Source organism: Prinia subflava, chromosome 3 (genome assembly GCF_021018805.1).
Source record: "Prinia subflava isolate CZ2003 ecotype Zambia chromosome 3, Cam_Psub_1.2, whole genome shotgun sequence".
In the NCBI taxonomy this organism is placed as follows: Eukaryota; Metazoa; Chordata; class Aves; order Passeriformes; family Cisticolidae; genus Prinia; species Prinia subflava.
Genome location: NC_086249.1, coordinates 17,348,914 through 17,367,469, shown reverse-complemented (window position 1 = coordinate 17,367,469; position 18,556 = coordinate 17,348,914). Strand labels below are relative to the sequence as shown.

The window sequence follows — 18,556 nt, the reverse complement described above, 5'->3', positions numbered from 1 at the left end:
GTGAGATCTGGGTAAGCTGATACTAGAATCACTCAGGAGTCTGTAGTGTATTAGAAGTACTTGCAATATGTAAGCCATTATCACTTACTTTCACTTCAAAGCCGGTCACTTTCAGGTGTAATGTTTTTGTTTTTCCTCTGGTCCAGTTTTACAATGGGGTGGGTGAAGAGGAAGGTAGCAACATGAACATAGAACAAGCTCTATGCATGAGTTACAGACTTGCTTTTTGCACAGTTCCCAGCAACATAATTTTTCCCTTTTGCAAATATATGGGCAAATACTGTATTGAATATTGTGGGAATTTTCTATGGTAACAAACAAACAACATAGAAAAATAATCAGGACACTGGCTATGTGGACAAGAAAACACTGAATGACCAAAGGACAGTAAATCCTCTCAATTCTGTGCAAAATTCCAATAAAAACCCACGAAAAGTTCAGTTTTCTTGAGTTTAATTGGAGCTTTATTACTTAAGCTGTGACTTCACAGTCTTCACCTTCAGCAATTTGCAAAGAGGAGGCATACAAGAAAGGTTACAATACTTAATGGAAGGGACTCCCTACTGATCAGGGGGAAAGAGGCCAATCCCAAGGCAGAAGAACTGGGAGCGCCAATTTGTTCTCAAGTCTCGCGTGAGGACTCCTGAAAAACCTGATTACTTGAAGCAAATGAAGGAGATAAATTTAGAAAGCAGAGCCTAGGAATAAAGTAAGCTGGAACCAGAAAGAAACAAAGACAAAACGGGGACTTCCGACCTGTCAGCCTCAGCTCTGTGCCTGGGAAGATCATGGAACAGATCCTCCTAGATGCTATGCTAAGGCACATGGAGGACAAGGAGGTGACTGGGGACAGCCAGCAAGGTTTCACCAAGGGCAAGTCCCATCTCAGCAGCCTAATGGTCTTCAGTGGTGGAGTGACTCCACCACTGGACAAGGGAAGGGCTACAGGTGTCATTTACCTCAATTTCTGTAATTTTCTGCCTTAGACACAGTTCCCCACAACATCCTTCTCTCTAAATTGGAGATGGATTCAATGGGTGGACTGTTTGATGGTAAGGAATTGGCTGGATGGTCATATCTACAGGCTGGTGGTCAACGGCTCAGTGTCCCAATGGACACCAGTGACAGGTGGTGTCCCTCAGGGGTCTATACTGGGACCAGTGTTACTATCATCTTCATCAATGACATGGATGAAAGGGGTAAGAGTGCACCCTCAGCAAATCTGCAGGTGACACCAAGCTGAGCCGTCCAGTTGACATGCCTGAAGGACAGGATGCCACCCAGAGCAACCTCTGGACAAGCCTGACAAGTGGGCCCACGTGAAAACTTAGGAGGATTTAATAAGGCCAAGTGCAAGGTGCTGCATCTGGGTTGGGGCAACCCATGGTACCAATAAAGGCTGGGGGATGAACAGATCCAGAGCAGCCCTGCCAAGAATGATTTGGGGGTGCTGTTGGATGAGAGGCTGGAGATGAGCTGGCAATGTGCACTCACAGCCCAGAAGGCCAATTGTAACCTGGGCTGCATCCACAGCAGTTTGTGCAGCAGGGGCAGGAGGGGATTTTGACCCTCTACTCTGGTGAGACCTCACCTGGAACATTGCATCCACCTCTGGGGTCCCAGTATAGGAAGGACATCAATCTTTTGGGGCAAGTCCAGAGGAGGCCCACCAAGATGATTATAGGGATGAAGCATCTCTCCCTATGAGACAAGGCTGAGAGAACTGGGATTGTTCAGCCTGGAAAAAAGAAGGCTTTGGGGTGACCAAGCCTGCATTCCAGTACCTTAAAGGGAGCCTACAAGAAACATGGAGAGAGACTATTTACAAGGGCAAGCAGTGACAGCACAAAGGGGGATGGCTTCAAACTGAAAGAGGGCAGGTTAAGATTAGGTATTTGGATGAAATTCTTTACTCAGAGGGTGGTGAGGCACTGGAACAGGCTGCCCAGAGAAGCTGTAGATGCTCCTTCCCTGGAAGTGTCCAAGACCAGGCTGGATGGAGCTCTGAGCAACCTGGTCTAGTGAAGGGTTTCCCTGTCCATGGCAGGGGGTTGGAACTAGATCTCTGAGGTCCCTTCCAACTCAAGCCATTCTATGATTCTATGAAAATGCAAATCAAGCAGAGCAAATCCAGACAGAACCCAAACAGTAACAGAGGCTGAATGAATAAATAAAGTCACTAGGATTAAACCAGATTTATGCTGCCACTCAGCTTCTGTAACTGACTGTGGCATGGTGGCTTCAGCCTCTGCTCCCTTGAAGCCACTATCCAACCAGGTAGAAAAATAAAGGTCTAATTCACTGGAAATTCTTTCATTTACAAAACTAATGGAATAGGGAGGGGGGGTTTATGCTTCTGCTTCAACTTCTGATTTATCTTCAACTCCATTCTGCGCATCTTTCATTTCTGCATCTTCGGTGTGGCTTGTCTGAAGAGTAGCAGATGACTAAACAGAGAGACAAGAAAATATATTAATATGTTATACATAATTGCTAGCACAAACATTGTTTGATTCTTACTACTTGGAAAGCTTGTCTGACAGACTGAATTAAGGTATTAGGATCTTCAGCCAAGAGAAACTAAAAAAATTCACGCATCTAAGAAACCAGAAGCGGTGTAGAGGAGGCTAAATATAATAGTGGCATTAGGTGGTTATGATTCTTAATATGGCCTGCACCCACTTGCCTCGGAACAATTTCTTAGAAGTCTTTTAACTGAAATTCATTTGCAAAGCTTCTGCAGGAACTGCTTTTGGCCTGCTTCAGTATCAGTGTCATTCATTTTCAGCCATTCCCATGGCCTACCCCGACCCAATTTGTATGAGGCACACTTGCACTCAGCATAAGAATTATCTTCATTGGACAACTGGTTTTGTGAAGAGACACTTCAAACTCAACAACAGAGATTTGGATGTGCTGTGCAAGAGCTCAACTGGAAGGAAATATGATCTGACAATGTGGCTGCTCTAAAGGCATCTCCTTACGCTTCTTCCTCATGAAAGAGGAAGAGAGCCATGAGGTAGGGCTGCAAGGTCGGCTTTTACAACAGGACATTACCAGCACATCCTGACCTTGCAGTATTTTTCAAGCACAGTAAGGGGAGGTAAAAATGTCCTGGCTTGCTCATCTCAAAACCTACTGCAATTAAATTGCTATTCCACTTGTCAGCCCAGTATTTTGAGCCATTTGTTTTATGATGATCTTCGATGAGAACCAGACAAAACCAAGCAAAGTCTTAAGCATGCAATGCTGGGAGAGAGGAAGGGGAGGGGGGAAAGGGGCAGAATCCTTAAAGTCTTACACCGACCTGGCTGCAACACAAAACCATATTTTAGAGAACATTTATGCACCAAAGGTCAATTTTTCATCCTTAGAAGCATTCCATAAAGCACACAAGAGCTAAGTCTTCTCTCCACAGAAAATCTGATGGCTAGCAATCCCGGGCTTAGGATAAAGTGATAAACACCCTGACCTTCAAAAATACTTCACATATGTGAACATTTCAAATTAATGAAATTAACTACTGATACAAGAGTGTCTGTTGAATTTAACAGACTGTCAGGAACATCAGAACTGCAGTCCAGCTTGTCTTCTTAGCAATCAGACCTTTAGAAAGCAAACTCTCTTCTCCAGAACTTTGAAACTTCTACTACACCACCACTAAGAGACACTGCTAGAGTAAAGCAGCACTATCAAGGCAGTAACAGGAAAACTACCCCAAGACTGGCCCAGGGAGTAAGCATCCTTTACAATTCATAGTTCCATCAGTCCCAATTCATATAAAACCATATCCATTTAAGGCAGGCCAGCTGGCTCAGAGAAAAAAACCCAGCACATTGCACATTCCCAAGATCATTTAACTTTTTGGGAAGACTTCACCAGGCCAGTGGCACCCTGGCCTGTAGCAGCAACAGTGTGGCCAGCAGGACCAGGGCAGGGATTGTCCTCCTGTACTTGGCAGTGGTGAGGCCACACCTTGAATCCTGTGTCTACTGTTACATGCCAAACATTTCATTTGTTGGAGTCCAACCTAAAGGATTCTACAACTTTAAAGTGATTCTGCCCCAAGCAGATAGGGAAATTGGGACGAAGTGCCATGTTTTTCCAATACCCCAAGCAGTCTGCAGTGCAAAAACTACGAGTCTGCCTTTTGCCAAGAATATTACTCTGCCACTTATCTGTCTTAGGAGCTGAAGAAATCACAAAGGCTTTTGTACTTCTAGTGGGCATAGCTTGTTTCAGCAATCCCCTCTTCCTATCTAAACAGATCTTGCTGTATCCCACACCCAGTGGAGGAAGCCATATTCCCAGCAGCTGTGCTAGCTGAAAGGAACCTTAAGGACAGAGCCTGACAGCTGGCAATTAAATTCTGCCATTTCAAAAGTGAAGATGCCCAACAGTGAAATAATTCTAGTTTAGTTGCTGTATCTTCATCTTTCTGAGAATTTTTATTAAAGCCTACCAAAATTAAAATAATGTGTGGCTTTACATCACTATGTCTAGAAGGACAGACTACTTTCTTTTAAGCTCAGATAAGCAAAGACTGTGGACATCGGGCTGCTTTAACCAAAAAAAAGAACAGACAGAGTGAAACATTTCATGTAGGAAATTGTCAGCTGACAGTCTGAAACATCTGAACTGTCAGGATACACTCATCTGAGGACACCATGCCTCTGGGAAGACTCAACGACACAGTCAACTAAAGGAAAATACTGTGCCAATATCCAACAATTTTTTATATTTTCCACGCATATTCTGGAAAGGTGAAAATAACCTCACAAGATACAAGTTTCTACACTCCCTGGTGTTAGTGAGGAAATTTGAGTCTGATATAAATCCCAGATTTATCTGAGAAGTTACAGGTCTATCTTCTTCTTCTAGACCATCAGATTTAAGGAAAAGGACCAGAATGTTTTCTTAGGATATGTGATTCTCACTAGTAACCTGAAATGTTTCTTGCTAGCTGATACAATCTTGTTACAACCTGTATTCACGTATTGCCATTATGAACTGAACTAGTACTTACTAAAATTCTAGTGAAAGCTTGTTAGAAAAAAAAAACATCCATACAGCAGAACAATGAATCTTCTGACACTTCATAATTTATCTGTGACATCTGTAATGGAGACTATCGACCACATCCTAATGTCTCTGTGGCAAGCACGATGGTGCTCAGCACTCTCTGTGTGACAGACAAGTTCTCACTAGATGGACACCCCAGGCTCCAGAACAGCCTCTTCTTTGCAACAGGTTCTAGAGGAAAAGGTGCTTTTTTCAGTTCAACAACACTGCCATGTTTGCACTTCATCACTTCAACTGCTTTCTGATTAACACTGCTCTCTTGCAAACTCAGTTGACATAAAAAGGTAAAAACTTTCTGTGCAATGCTTGGTACTGCTGGTTTTTGTGTTCAAACAAGATGGCCCAATCATTTTGACTGCTGGCATTTTTCCACTCCTACTCCCAAAGGAAACTACTTGAGTGTTCTCCTGCTGTAATTATCTGTAATAAGAAGCAAGCTGAGAGCCTAAACCACTGTTCCTTGTCTAACACATGACACCACCTCCTGTAATCTTCAGAGTAATGTTACTTACCTTTAGGTCTTTGTCTGCAAGCCTTTGGAACATGTTGGCGTACATCTTTTTCTCCTTCTCATGCTGCTCCCGTATTTTTTGCTGACAAGTCACCAGCTGCACTTTGGCAGCTTTGTTACTTGGATAAAGTTGTATCACTTTCTGGAAATCTGCTCGGGCCAGCTCAAAGTCATTGACAGCCAAGTGAGCTTCTCCACGCCGGAAGAGCCCTTTCTCGTTGTTGCTATCCAGTTCGAGTGCCTGCATTCAAAAAAACCAAAGCCAACCCAAATACATTGATTATTTTCCTTTTATAAAAATTATATGCAGTCAGAACATCAGAGACTGCTAGGAACTGTACCTTCTGATTTAGACTTAGGAGTCTTGTCAGGGCTTACTAATGAAGTGAGTGGAACACAGTAAAAGTAAGTACAAAGAGGAATGAATACAGTAGGCTATTTGACAAGAGAACCAGCAAGTCTAAGATTTAGTCAGGCACTAATCCTGCTCCTTGAAAGACCTTTGCCAACATGACTACTTTCACCACATCTCAAGGGTTTCTTATTTCTAAATACTTGAATATTCTCAGTGTAGCAGCAAGTTAGTAAAAGATGTTTGAAGGGCACTAGTTATGAAAATAATCTGTTGGATATTTTGAGTGCACTAAAAATTCTGTACTACCAAACGACAGCTGGTAAGAAAGACCAAACATCACATGGCCTGTTGTCCCTAAAATTTTTAAAGCAAGAGAGAAACCTGTCAGACTGCTTGTGCAGTTTAAGAACTCCTACTACCTTGTTGCAGTTCTCCAAAGCCTGGGAGTATTCCTTTAGCTTGAGATGGCACATAGCTAAGTTAAGGTGGGCAGCAAGCCTCAGGCTTTTGGCTTTTGATTCTTCCTCCTCGGAGAGTCCTGACTCGTGCTCCAGCCACGACACAATCTTCTTATACTGCAATGCTGCCCGCTTGTATTTCCCCTCCTGTAAACAAGGCAGTTCAATTATCACACAGCTCAGCGCAGTAACTTTTTCTCCCTCTCGTCCTTTTTGCCTGCCTTGAGCAATAGATCTAAAAAACCCCATTGGATCAAAAAGTAACTTCCATCATCAAAAATACACTTCTTCTGAGAGCCATTCCTGCACAGGATCAGAAAATCTTTAGGAATACTTAAATGGTTCCTCACTAGAGCCAGAGGTATATGCCAGCATTGATACTTCACTGAACTCCTACCTTTATATTCAACTTTTGATGCAAAAAGAAGGGAAGATGGGGCATTCTGAAAATGCAATACAAAGATAACAGGAAACTCTTCCTTTAGTTCGTCAATTTGCTTTAAATAGCTTCTCCACACATCTCTACCCAAATGAATGTTGTTCACCATCCCACAGCAGGAACTGAAACACTGTACACCCCACAGTGTTATCTGTAGATACAGCAAACAGCTCTAACAGAGAGCTCCCTGCAGAGTTAGTTCTTTGGACAACCCAACTGAGTTTCGTTTTTTTTTAAGACACATTTCCCTCCAGTTCTCCCAGTAAAATCTCACAGAATACCACGAACACCACTCAGAAATGACAGGAGCTGTAAACATCATTATTAATTCATGACATGGGCTAAGAAATGCTATTATTACTTGGGGACTGTAACTAACCTTGAAGTACTGAGTGCCTCTCTCCTTCACAATGCAGCTCTGTTCCAACTTCTCATCCGTGTTCATCTCCCAGGACTCCTTAGCCTACCCAAACAGGAACAATTCCAGTCAACTTCAACACAACTTCTAGGGAAAATCAAGTAGCCATGGTGTTCCCCACTAACAGTATGGTTGAGATAAGTGTGGCAAAGAAGAGCTTTGCACTGCTAATGGAAACCAGCCTAGAGCACGAGAGATGGCAAAGACAGGGATACAGGCAGAACAAGGATCATTTCAGCCAAGAGCTCCCAGCATGTCACCATCATCTCTGGCAACAGTGGCCTCCCTGTTTCACATCACCATTCAAGGATTCCATTGTCATCGTTTAAGCTGCACTCCCACTTTTTCCCCCACCCCTGGATCTCTTTGGGATTTCATCTCTTGCTCTCACCTTTTCAAAGCTTTTGAGTTTCACTTCATACTGCAGCTCTGCGTCTGGAGGGATCTTGAATTTCTCATTCCCAGCACTTCCAAAACCATAGCTGTAAATGGGGGTGGGGAAGGAGAAACAAAAATTATAAAGAATAGTGTTCAGAACTATCCAGCAAGCTATATTTGCTACATAGGAAGATGGAGACAAAAACTCTATGCAAATGTGGGATGCACATAAATTATTATTACAAGACAAAGGCTTGAAGAATTCTAGGTACGATTCTAAAATTAGCACAAAGAAACGTGGTGTTGACTTCAAAAATCTTTGAACAGTTCCTATTAATTTATTAGTTTAGTTTACTTCAAGGAAAAACAAGTAATCCCTTAATCCAAACAAAAGCCAAACCAAAACAATCAACTTTCAAATTACACCTATCATATTCAATATTCCTGATCTGAAACTGAGTGTTGCCTTCAGAGCACCTGTACTTTAGTTCTATTCTTAGAAAAGCAAAGACAAATACCAAGATTAAGTGAGCAGCTGTACACTTAACACACTGCTAACCAGCTGATAAACAGGAAATGCCTACAGAAAGGTACTGCAGGTGCAACTCCAGTAAGAAGCTGCACATTAGCAGGAAAACCCTCTAGATCAGATTGCTTTCCTCTTCTGCTCCCATCAGGCTCAGTCACAGTTTTTAAAAAAACTCATTAAAAACTGAAATAAAGTTTGATGAAAACAATCTGTGCACCTCTACTCGTTTCAGATGTGTTCACACTGTAAAGAGAAAATTCTGCCTATATCCAAGTCTATGCTCTTTTACAGTAAGCAGTCATGAAGAGGAATCACAAAAATCCAAGTTAGAGAGCAACAACATTTTTTAAAAATATTCAGAGGTCAACATTACAGAAACTTAAGTAAATTTTTTCTGGACTGCTACTGCTTCACTGTGAAGTGGCAAAGCAATCTTAGCTTGATACTTCTCATACATCCATTTTTTGGGGCCAATACAAGTTTTTACCACAGCACTGAAAAAAGCTGAAAGGCACTATAACAACACATTTCTTTCTTGCCAGATGATTAGTACAAGCCCTTCCTGTATCAAACACCTGAAACAGCATACCTGGGTTTGAGATAGAACACAGATTCCTCTGATTTCTCCATTTTTTGAATTGCTTTCTCCAGACCGTGAGGGATATCGAAGTTTTCCCCTTCCCCAATCTCAAACCGCAACTCCCGCTTGTCAAAAACACGATCTCCGTGCCGGCCTTCAAACTGGACTGGTAACAAAAACCAGAATAACAGAGAGAAATGAGAAGGTATCTAGGTATGGCAGTGGGCAGGTACCCAAGGGTGCACAGGGAGTTCTATGCAGGCAGCATACACAAAGTGCCAAAGCCTCCTTTAAACAGTTTTTTCTCTTTGAGCAGCTACCTATGGCATGGCAGCTGCTGGCAGCAAACAGAATTTCTGCTGTTAAATTTAACAATACCTCTTTTTTTTTTTTCATTGAAGTGTTTGTTTTTTCCACTCTGACGACTAGTGCCAGAATGACTTTCCCTCCTGTTCCTCAGCAAATGGAACTATGAGACTATCACCTTTTGTGATCAGATAAGCACTTCAACAGATTCAGTATCACCAGAAAACACAGTTGCTGCTGGAAAATGTAAACCTTACTAGAAACAGGAGAAGGAAAGCTTACTCTAGGTTAAGTTACTTGGTACAGAAAAGAGAAGCCACGTATTCCTCTCCCTCAGGACGTGCAGTTGTAGAATGTGAAACGGTTCTGCCATCCCACAGAGCAAATCCATTCACTATTTGGGTACCAACACACTTACTCTCTACAAGTGCATCCTCATTGGGCCTGGAGTAGCCTTCCCCTTTTTTGCGGATTCTTCGGATGATGCCACCATCTTCTTCATCAGTGAGGTCCTCGCCCTTGAACTCAAAAAGTTCAATCTGTGCAGGGAAGAAAAACCTTGCATTTATTCTCATTAGACCAATTTAGTAACTCATAGGATTTGTTCTCCTGAGATCTTTGAAACTTTAAACTCACTGCTGTGACGAATTATGTAAGATTTTCAAGAGCTAGCATTCATGTAGAAGACAGGTATCCAGTCTGAATCTCTGAATCTCAACATGCCCTCCCAAGGAAACGTAAATCATAGTCTCAAGTGGGAATATCACAATGACACAGGAAAACAGTCTAGTTACAAAAGATATTTGTCATTGCTGCTATGAATTGAAGAAAAAAACCCCAAAAACTATCCTATGTTTGATTAAAACAATAGCGAAAACTACTCCTAAGCACAAAAAAGCAAGCCATTATAATCAGCATTGTTTAGACTACCTCATTTAAAAAAAAAGTTCAGAGCTAATGCTGACACTGAGGTTCCTGACACTGGACTTGAGGTAACTGGAATTTAGAAGGAATTGAATATCTACCAGGACTTCCACTTTTTATTTTAACTGTTACCTAGTAACAAATAATATTCTGGTCTTTCTCTTCAGTCAGTCTGAAAAAAGTCATTGCTGAACATCCTACTGATGACCATACAGGTGTGTACCTCCCCTTTTTTTTTCCCCGACCTGAGCAATACTATTCTATGGAATAATCTATCTATTTCTAGTGCTCAGCAAAAGCAATCATGAGGAAGAAAAAACAAAACCATCACCAGATCAAAAAAAAAAAAAAACAACAACCCCAAAAAACTTCCAAATCATAGGACTTGCATTATTTCATGTCATAAAGAAATGCTGGTGTGATGATACAGGTACAAAATCTCTTAATGTAAGTTTTAGAGGGTCTTTTGTAAAGGAGCTTTTACAAAATTTTGGTATGGTGATAGGCACTTGCAAAAGAATCCTGCTGATATTGTATTAAGTAACAAAAAGTAAATCTAAGTAAAACTAAAAAAGTGGAAATTTAAAGAGACTTTAGCTACTTGAGAGTCACACTAGCCAGAAACTACTTTAGCCTAATTAAACTTGGGAAAAATTTCTGCATCTAAGCTCCAACCCACACACCTGATCAGCACACACCCAGCACTGCTTACTTCTTGTAGCCAGTGAGCCTTGGGCTATTTCAAAAGTTAGGGAAGCACAAACCATCATAGGCAGCTTTGGTGCTTTTATTTTCTCCCCTCTTCCCTTCAACATAACTGCTCAGGCAGGCATTAGGGGATATCAAAACTCATGAATGAAACACTACTTTTATCTAAGAGCACACCCAGAAAATGGAGGGGCCAGACTGGCAGCATCAAGAAAAGCCCAGTGGGAAGTGAATAACCTGGGTGACCATATCAGAGGGACCCAGCAGTAGTCTGATGGAACAAATCCCATCTTGCAGATCATGTGTTTATTTATCCCCATGCTAGGCATTGCCTCTTGTTAAAGGACAATGAAAGCTTCTCTGCTTTCTGCTGTCCATGTGCATCCTCTGTAGTGGTGCTAAGCCCTTAAGAATGCCCCACTGTGCTGCCAAGGTAGAAGGCCTTGAGCTTTTAGCTTGCATTTCAATCACCAGCTCAGCCCTGATTACACCTGGTATCACTTGCACAGAGGCTCACAGCACTCCAACACGTGTAGTTTGAGCCAATACAACTAAGCCATGAGTAACTACAGATTTATGTAAGAAAATGCTGTTTATGGACAGCTCTACATGATACTATTTTTCAGAAATAATGGTATTAATTTTGATGTACTCAAAGTGAGTAAGCTCTCATCCCTTAGTGGACACTACCTGCTAACAGTAAGTCCATGGGAAAAAAAAAAGAAAGAAATGCAAATACACTATCAAAATGCAAAGCAAACTCAATATCCAATTACGTGAAGGTCAATGGCACCTGGCCTGTATCAGCAATGGTGTGGCCAGCAGGACCAGGGCAGTGATTGTTCCCCTGTACCGGGCACTGGTGAGGCCATACCTCAAATCCTGTGCTCAGTTTTGGGCCTTTCAGTTTAGGAAGGACATTGAGCATGGAAGGAGCATGTCCAGAGAAGGGCAACAGAGCTGGGGAAGGTTCTGGAGCACAAGTCCTATGAGCAGCTGCTGAGGGAGCTGGGAGAGAAAAAGGATCTTGGGGTGAACCATCTCACTTTCTACAACTCCATGAAAGGAAGCTGTTGCCAGATGGTGTCAGTCCCTTTTTCCAAGTAACAAGTCACAGAACAAGAAGAAATGGCCTGAAGATGCACCAGGAGAGGTTTAGAATGGATATTATCATTAGAACAGGCTGCCCAGTGAAGGGGTTGAGTCACCCTTCCCAGGGATATTTCAGTGTAGCACTCCTGTTAATGTTTAGCGATGGACTTGGCAGTGTCAGATTTATGATTGGACTCCATGGTCTTGAGGGTCTTTTCCAACCTAAATGATTCTATGTATAATTTACCCTTATCAACAGATGCTCATTGTTTCCAACAAAATCTAAACAGACTTTCAGTCTTTACACCATAAGCTATTTTCACCTTTCTCAGCTATTAGATAAAATGTTCAATCTCAGAGCAATCATCAGTTTTAAAACTTTCCTATGTCCCCAATTGTAGGATTCCAGTCCATTGATTAAGTGCTTTAGAGCAAAGTAACTTTAAAAATCACACTTAAAAAAGAGTTTGCCCTCTCTCAGGTAGAATTTATTTTGAAGCAATTGTTGGCAAATTGAACTGTTTCAACAGTAAGAAAAATACATCCTCTCCAAACCCTGTTGAGACTGTCAGGGTGCGCTCCAGAAACAGCTTTAATGTCATCCTACATGGAAAAATCAAACACAAGCCTCAGCATTCTGAGCAACCATTCTCACTTCTGAAATACCACACAAGACAGCTGCTACTTCCACCCCCTTTGGGGAAGGAGGGGGAAGATGTGGGGGGAAATTACTTTTAAGATCAGTAGGAAATAAAATCTCTCCTTTTGTGGTGAGACTGAGAGACACCAGGGATAACTCCATGCTCATCAAGACATGCAGCTCATCTCCAGGAGAGCAGCTGGCCACGTGAGTTGTCAAACTGGGTTACCCAGCTGCCAAACCCAAGATGCAGAGTCTGTCACAGAGACTGGACTGAGTGAGTGCACAGGACTTCATCTGAGGTGGCAAGATTGATCAGTGTAGCCTGAATGCACAGAGAGACTTTGGCAATGAAACAGCAACATGAATCCAAACTGGTTTTATGGTGCTTTAAGGCTGACTGAAACGCTCAGCTCTACAGAAGAGTTCCTAATTGCAGGGCTGTTCAAATATGTATTCTAGCAGTTTACATGGGGCAATTACCTCTTTTCTCCCTCAAATAGCTCATAAAAGATAATGTTAATGTTGTAAAGAAAACACAAGTAAGTATAAAAAATGTATTATTGAGGGCATTAATTGTTCTTCCTGTTGTTGAAAACCTCACAATATTTAATATATCATTACTCTAAGTGTTATGAAGTGGATTAAAGATTTCATTTTCTTAACTACTTCAGGCTATCACTGAAATAGTCTGCCCTCCCAGCCTGCTCTTTATTGCTGCAAATCACTTCATAATTGCAAAATTAAAACTGAACACTGAAGATCATTTAGGTGTTTTAAAAACTCAAAGAGAAGGCCATTACAGAGCAGTGGCAGCCAGACTAAAGCTCTGTCCACACTACCCAAAACTGACCATATTATTTTCCTTAGACAACGTAACAAACCTGTCTTGAAAGGATATTGCATCACACATTTTTTTCAAGCATACAATTTGAGTGACCATCTCTCACTTACCTCAAAAATCAGTGTAGCATTGGGAGGTATCTTTGGGGGGCTCCCAGCTGAGCCATAGGCATATTCTGGTTTACATGTAATCCGACAGATTTCACCAATCTTCATAGTGGCCACAGCAATGTCCCATGCTTTGATCACCTCACCTGTACAAGTCAAATGCCAATCACACATGAAAAGCATCACCAGGTGAAACTGAGCATCATCACTTTCGGTATACAAAAGCTAAGGCAGCAGAAATACTGAAGAGCTTGTGCTCACTCGTTTATGTACACCAGTTTTAAGCCTAATCAAATTCTAAAGTTTCCCAGGGACCCAAATCTGGCCCAAACATCTTCATTCTAGGTGTAACAACTCTTTTCATAGAATACCAGAACACAGACACCAGCTGAAGTGCTTGGCACAGTCCCAAGTGTGAGGAAGTAACAATAAACTCTTCCGAGAGGAAGGCCTTAGGGTGAGAGATTGTCTGCTCCTGTTTTGAAAACAATCCAAGCCAAGAGCCTTTTCTGTTTGGACTTTATCAACTGGCAAAAAACCAGCACCAGTGGTAACTAAAAGTTACACACATTTGTAACAGAAAGGGGGAAGAAAGTAGCAGCATTCCCTTCAAAGGGAAGAAAAGTTGTAACAAAATTCCCTCTCTTACTCAAGCTCTCCTAATTGCTGCTCCTTTTGACTCATAAAACAGACTTTCTATTAGTCTTATAGTATTGATAGGTATCCTTAATATCATCTCAAATTGCAGTACAATTAATTTACCTCTTTTTTAAGAAGGAGATATTATCTATTTTTTGAAAGGTAGAAGGTAAGGAATTTCCAGGGAAGAACACAAGATTGAGTTATAAAATTTGTTGGAACAACAACACTTAGATTTTCAAAAGATGAAAGATTTTGATAATGAAGAGATGCACTGCTCAAAAATTCATATTTGCGTTAACTTAAGAATTTTGTGGAAAAGAGAGTATGTTTCATCATGAGATAGCTGCCTCTGTCTACCCTGTCCCAGTATCTGGTCACAATTAAACACTCCTGAACTGAGGTCTGCCCCCCAAAAAAAACCCAAGCAACAAAATGCATATTCTGGTTATTTAACTACCCTTTATCTCTGTATTTCAGGACAGATTTGCTCCCCTGGAGTGCTTTGTCTGAGGCCTGTGAATTCTTCAGCAGGCCTCTCAAGGGGCTACACTTTTCTTGGAGAAAAATCTCCAAGACATTCCAACGGGGCCATTCTCAGAGAATAAACTCTGAAAACAAGTTTAAGAATCAATTTTGAAAAGCAAAGGAGCCACATAAGGAAATCCCGTCTCGATTATTACCAAAACTGACCCACACCAAAACCAAGATATTACCTTTTCCCAAGTCAAATGAGAATTTGTCTTTTCTGTCCAGACTGGAGTCAAATTTTGTGCCATCGAGAAGCCACCCCGTGTAATGGACGGTCACCTTATCACCTATCATCGGAGACTCTGTCCCACTGCCTTCTCTCTTGACAACCTGAGAAAAACAGCAATCAGCATTAACATCATGGAAATCAAGTCTGCCTGCCCCCTGGACACCAATCACAACTACCTAGATCCGTGTGTTACCATCCTTAGTAGACAAAGGATTTGCAGATCTCCTTCAGTCACCTGGAAATGGACTGGCTGTTCTTTCTGCAGATTAGCAGTGCTGCAAATGCAGAACCTCAAGATGGCTGTGCTGTGATACAAGAATTTCACAGGCAACAGTTGGCACCAGATCTCTGCATTAGGCAGGGTTTTCTTTTTTTTCTTGAATAAAGTATTTGCCTCATCACCTCTATATTATCAAGCCTGAGTTCAGTGCTCTAGGCAGAGCACTTAAACAAGAGAACGAGGTGGTTATTTCCACACAAAGTCTATTCCAACATGTAATCTGAAATTATTCCAGTTAAACCAGGCAGTTTAACGAAGGCTAGCAGTGTCTCACCCCAGGCAGGTTACTTCTATCAGCCTACAGAGTTAACACCTCAAAATTATTTATCACAATAATTTTGTCTCCCCACAATTCTGACAGGGATGACACCACCCCTGTCTCACATACAGAAGCAAGGATTTGATTTTCTTCTCAGGTGTTCCCCAGCCTGCCCAGCAAGACAAGTATTAAACCCACACTGCTCAGAAAGTGGGGACAATTTCTCTGGTGTTCATTTGAAGTTTATATGAAATTACAGAATAATAGTGACATATCTCACAGGCAAGGATGTGAGACCTTGCCTATAACAGGATTCCTGAAGTTCAGACCTGAATTTTTCCCAATATAGATTGAAACCATCTAGCCTCAAGCCGAAGGTCTGCATTATCTTAGCCAGGCAAAAGGGGATCAATGGAGGACCCTATTTGTTTGCATCATGGAGATCTGGAAAGCATTCTGTTATAGAAGATAAAAGTCTATTCAAGGACAGAAACAAAGCATCCCTCCTTTAAATATCATCTTTCTGTACCAATCACATTTTTCACCGAAGGACACAGACCTTTGGGAGTCTCTTTCACAATTTCAGTTTCCTGCAACCCACCACTGTCAATCTCCCACCATCCCTGCAACTGATTATACAGCTGAAATGCCAGGACCCTCCATCCAAAACTAAACTTTCACCATCACACCTTCTGTGAGACTAACAAGATTAAAGGTTAAAACTGAAAGCATAAATTAAACAAAAAAATCCCTCACAAACAAAGAAAACCTAGAAAAAATCTTGCCTGCTGTTCTCTAAGGAAAGGATGCTCAACTTGAAAAGGGATATCTGACCTTACACAGCACACCATGCCTTTACCCCTCACCAGCACCACGGCAGTTATTAGCATTACAAAACTAATCCACTGATGTCTCCCCAAGGAAGGCAAAAGTTGAAGCAACCACTCTCACAGAGATAAGGAAACAGAGAAGTATAAGAAAAACACATGAATCAGGTAAGCAACCTAACCTACATCAAGTTTAGGCATAGATATATATAAAGCAGATGCAAACTAGCACTTTAAAGCAGCCAGTCTGATGTAATTTTGAAAAACTAACTGCATTTAACAGAAATGACTAAACTTTTATCAAATGCCATATTCTAGTTGTGTCATAGCAAGGTATTCTAGAGTAACAAATATCTCATTTTCATTATTTATTCAGTTTATTCTTTTGCCTTTGTTCCATTTTGAAGAGATTGAAGTTTCACTTCTGAATATGGCAATCCTATTTTCTGTAAAGGTTTGCATTTCCTTTTCAGATGGAGAAACAGGATTTTTCAGTTCATATGACATTTCAAATTATTTATTGCAAACTTAATTACTTACTCTAGGAGTTGTGCAAGCATATTCAGCAATATCAGGTACAAAACTGTGGATACTATTCTGATGAAAAGCTAATGAGCAATTAAACACACTCCTGGAATCACTACAAAATACCAGAACAAAATTGGTGTAGGTTGGTTCAGAGCTAGAGGCTGATTTCAAGAGATGCATTTTGCACTCCAGCAATTACAAGAAAAATAAAATCCATGAAGGCTGGACTTCGTGGCCTCTACGATATTTTACCTACCATGTTGCAATCTGAATTTTTGTGATTTTCACAACCTCACTTCGTTTGCTAGTGTTTTCTATTCCCCTTCCTTAAAAAAAAAAAAAAAAGAAAAAAAAAAAAAAGAAAAAAAAAAAAAAAAAAGAAAAAAAAAAAGAAAAAACAACTGCTGCTTCTCCATCATCAAGAAGTAGGTCCTGCAGGAATCAGGCAGACCCTCACTGCCTTCTACCACGCTCAAGGGATCTGGGCTGTGGGAGACCTGGGCAGCCATGCAGATGAGAACCCTGACCTGACACAGTACTATGTGCAAAACCCAAAAATTCTCACCTAAGCATACTAGCAGGAAACACGGAAAAGCAGAATAGAGCAGCCAACATCTTCAATCAGCTCCCTGATATCCCTCCTGAAAGGGAGACAGCGCCTCCGTAATGAACCCAGAATTTAGAAGGCTCTAAAGGTTAAACCCAGAATTTTGCTTTTGCTGCGGTGCCCCTTTCTCCTTCTGAACACCTCAACTCCGAAATTTTACTGCGGCTGAACACGGCTTCTAAATAATCGCTGAAGTTTTTAGTAGAGCCTAAGGAAGTTTCTAGAGATATGGAAATAGGCAACGTCTGACAGAGGAAGTTCGCGCAACTCCCCCTCACGGTATAAATCCCGCTGCCCTTATCGCCTGCCTACCCAGTACAAAGGAGAGCGGCCGCTCCGCTCCGCCTCGGCCCTGCCCGGCCAGCGGCACCGAGGGGCGGCCGCGCCGCTCCGGCCGCGCTCCTCGGGCCCGGGGGCTGCCCGGGGGCTGCCCGGGGCCTGAGGGGGGCACGGCGGGCACGGCCGGGACGGGCACCGAGCGCACGTGTCCTGCCGGGGCTCCATCTTTAGTTCCCAGCCCCGGACACGTGCTGGGGGGCGGGGATGGGCCCGGACCCCCACAGCCCGCGCTGCCAGCCGGACAGAGAGCCCGGCCCGCTTGCCCCTCCCGCATCCTCCCCTAAACCGCGGGGGAAAGCCCGAACGCGGCGGGAAGCGCTTTTCCCCTGCACAGCCCCCCGCCGTGACCCCGAGCTCTCCCGGCGGGCAGCCCGGGCTCCGGCTCGCCCCGGCCGGGGCGCTGGGAGCCGGGGGGAGCGCGGAGCCCCCGCGGGCGGCCGGGCAGCGCTTGCGCAGCCGGGGCGCGCTCCCGCCCTCCGCCGCTGTTGTTTAATCGCCCGCGCTGCGCCAGCCCTGCCTGGATGCCCGGGGACCGCCTGTCCCCTTCCCCGCGGGGCACACAATGGGCCCGGTGGGGCCACGGCGCCCGGGGAGCCCCGGCTCGCAGGCCAAGAGGAATGGCCCCGCTCTTTCCGCCCCCGCGGGGAGCCCTCCGAGCTAGCGCGAAGAGTGGGGATGGGGAATAGCCGCGCGGTACCTTGAGGACGCCTTCATCCTGCTTGGGAGTGATGTCCACCCCTTCCAGGGGAGCCCCGTCCGCTTTCATCTCCTCCGCCGTCATGCCGCCTGCCGCTGCCACCTCTGCGCAGGGAAGGGCCGCCTGGCGGGCTCGGTGCTGCGGGGAGCGCCGGGATGAGGCTGGGATAGCGCCTGGCTGCGCCTCCGGCTCCGGGCAGCGCGGGTGGGGGCGGGCGCCGCACGCCTCCTTCCCTGCTGCTCTCGCCGC

At 43.3% G+C, this 18,556-nt stretch overlaps 1 protein-coding gene across 1 annotated transcript; it reads right to left on the bottom strand.

The window, feature by feature from the left end:
• Positions 1-436: 436 nt before the first annotated feature.
• FKBP4 (FKBP prolyl isomerase 4) lies at positions 437-18,542 on the bottom strand. Its single transcript, XM_063394092.1, has 10 exons — positions 18,308-18,542; positions 14,727-14,871; positions 13,375-13,517; positions 9,475-9,595; positions 8,760-8,916; positions 7,655-7,745; positions 7,225-7,308; positions 6,368-6,553; positions 5,595-5,834; positions 437-2,447 (listed from the first exon to the last, which is right to left on the bottom strand). The coding sequence occupies exons 1-10, from the start codon at positions 18,389-18,391 to the stop codon at positions 2,349-2,351; spliced, it is 1,350 nt and encodes a 449-aa protein (XP_063250162.1). The 5' UTR covers positions 18,392-18,542; the 3' UTR covers positions 437-2,348.
• Positions 18,543-18,556: the final 14 nt, after the last annotated feature.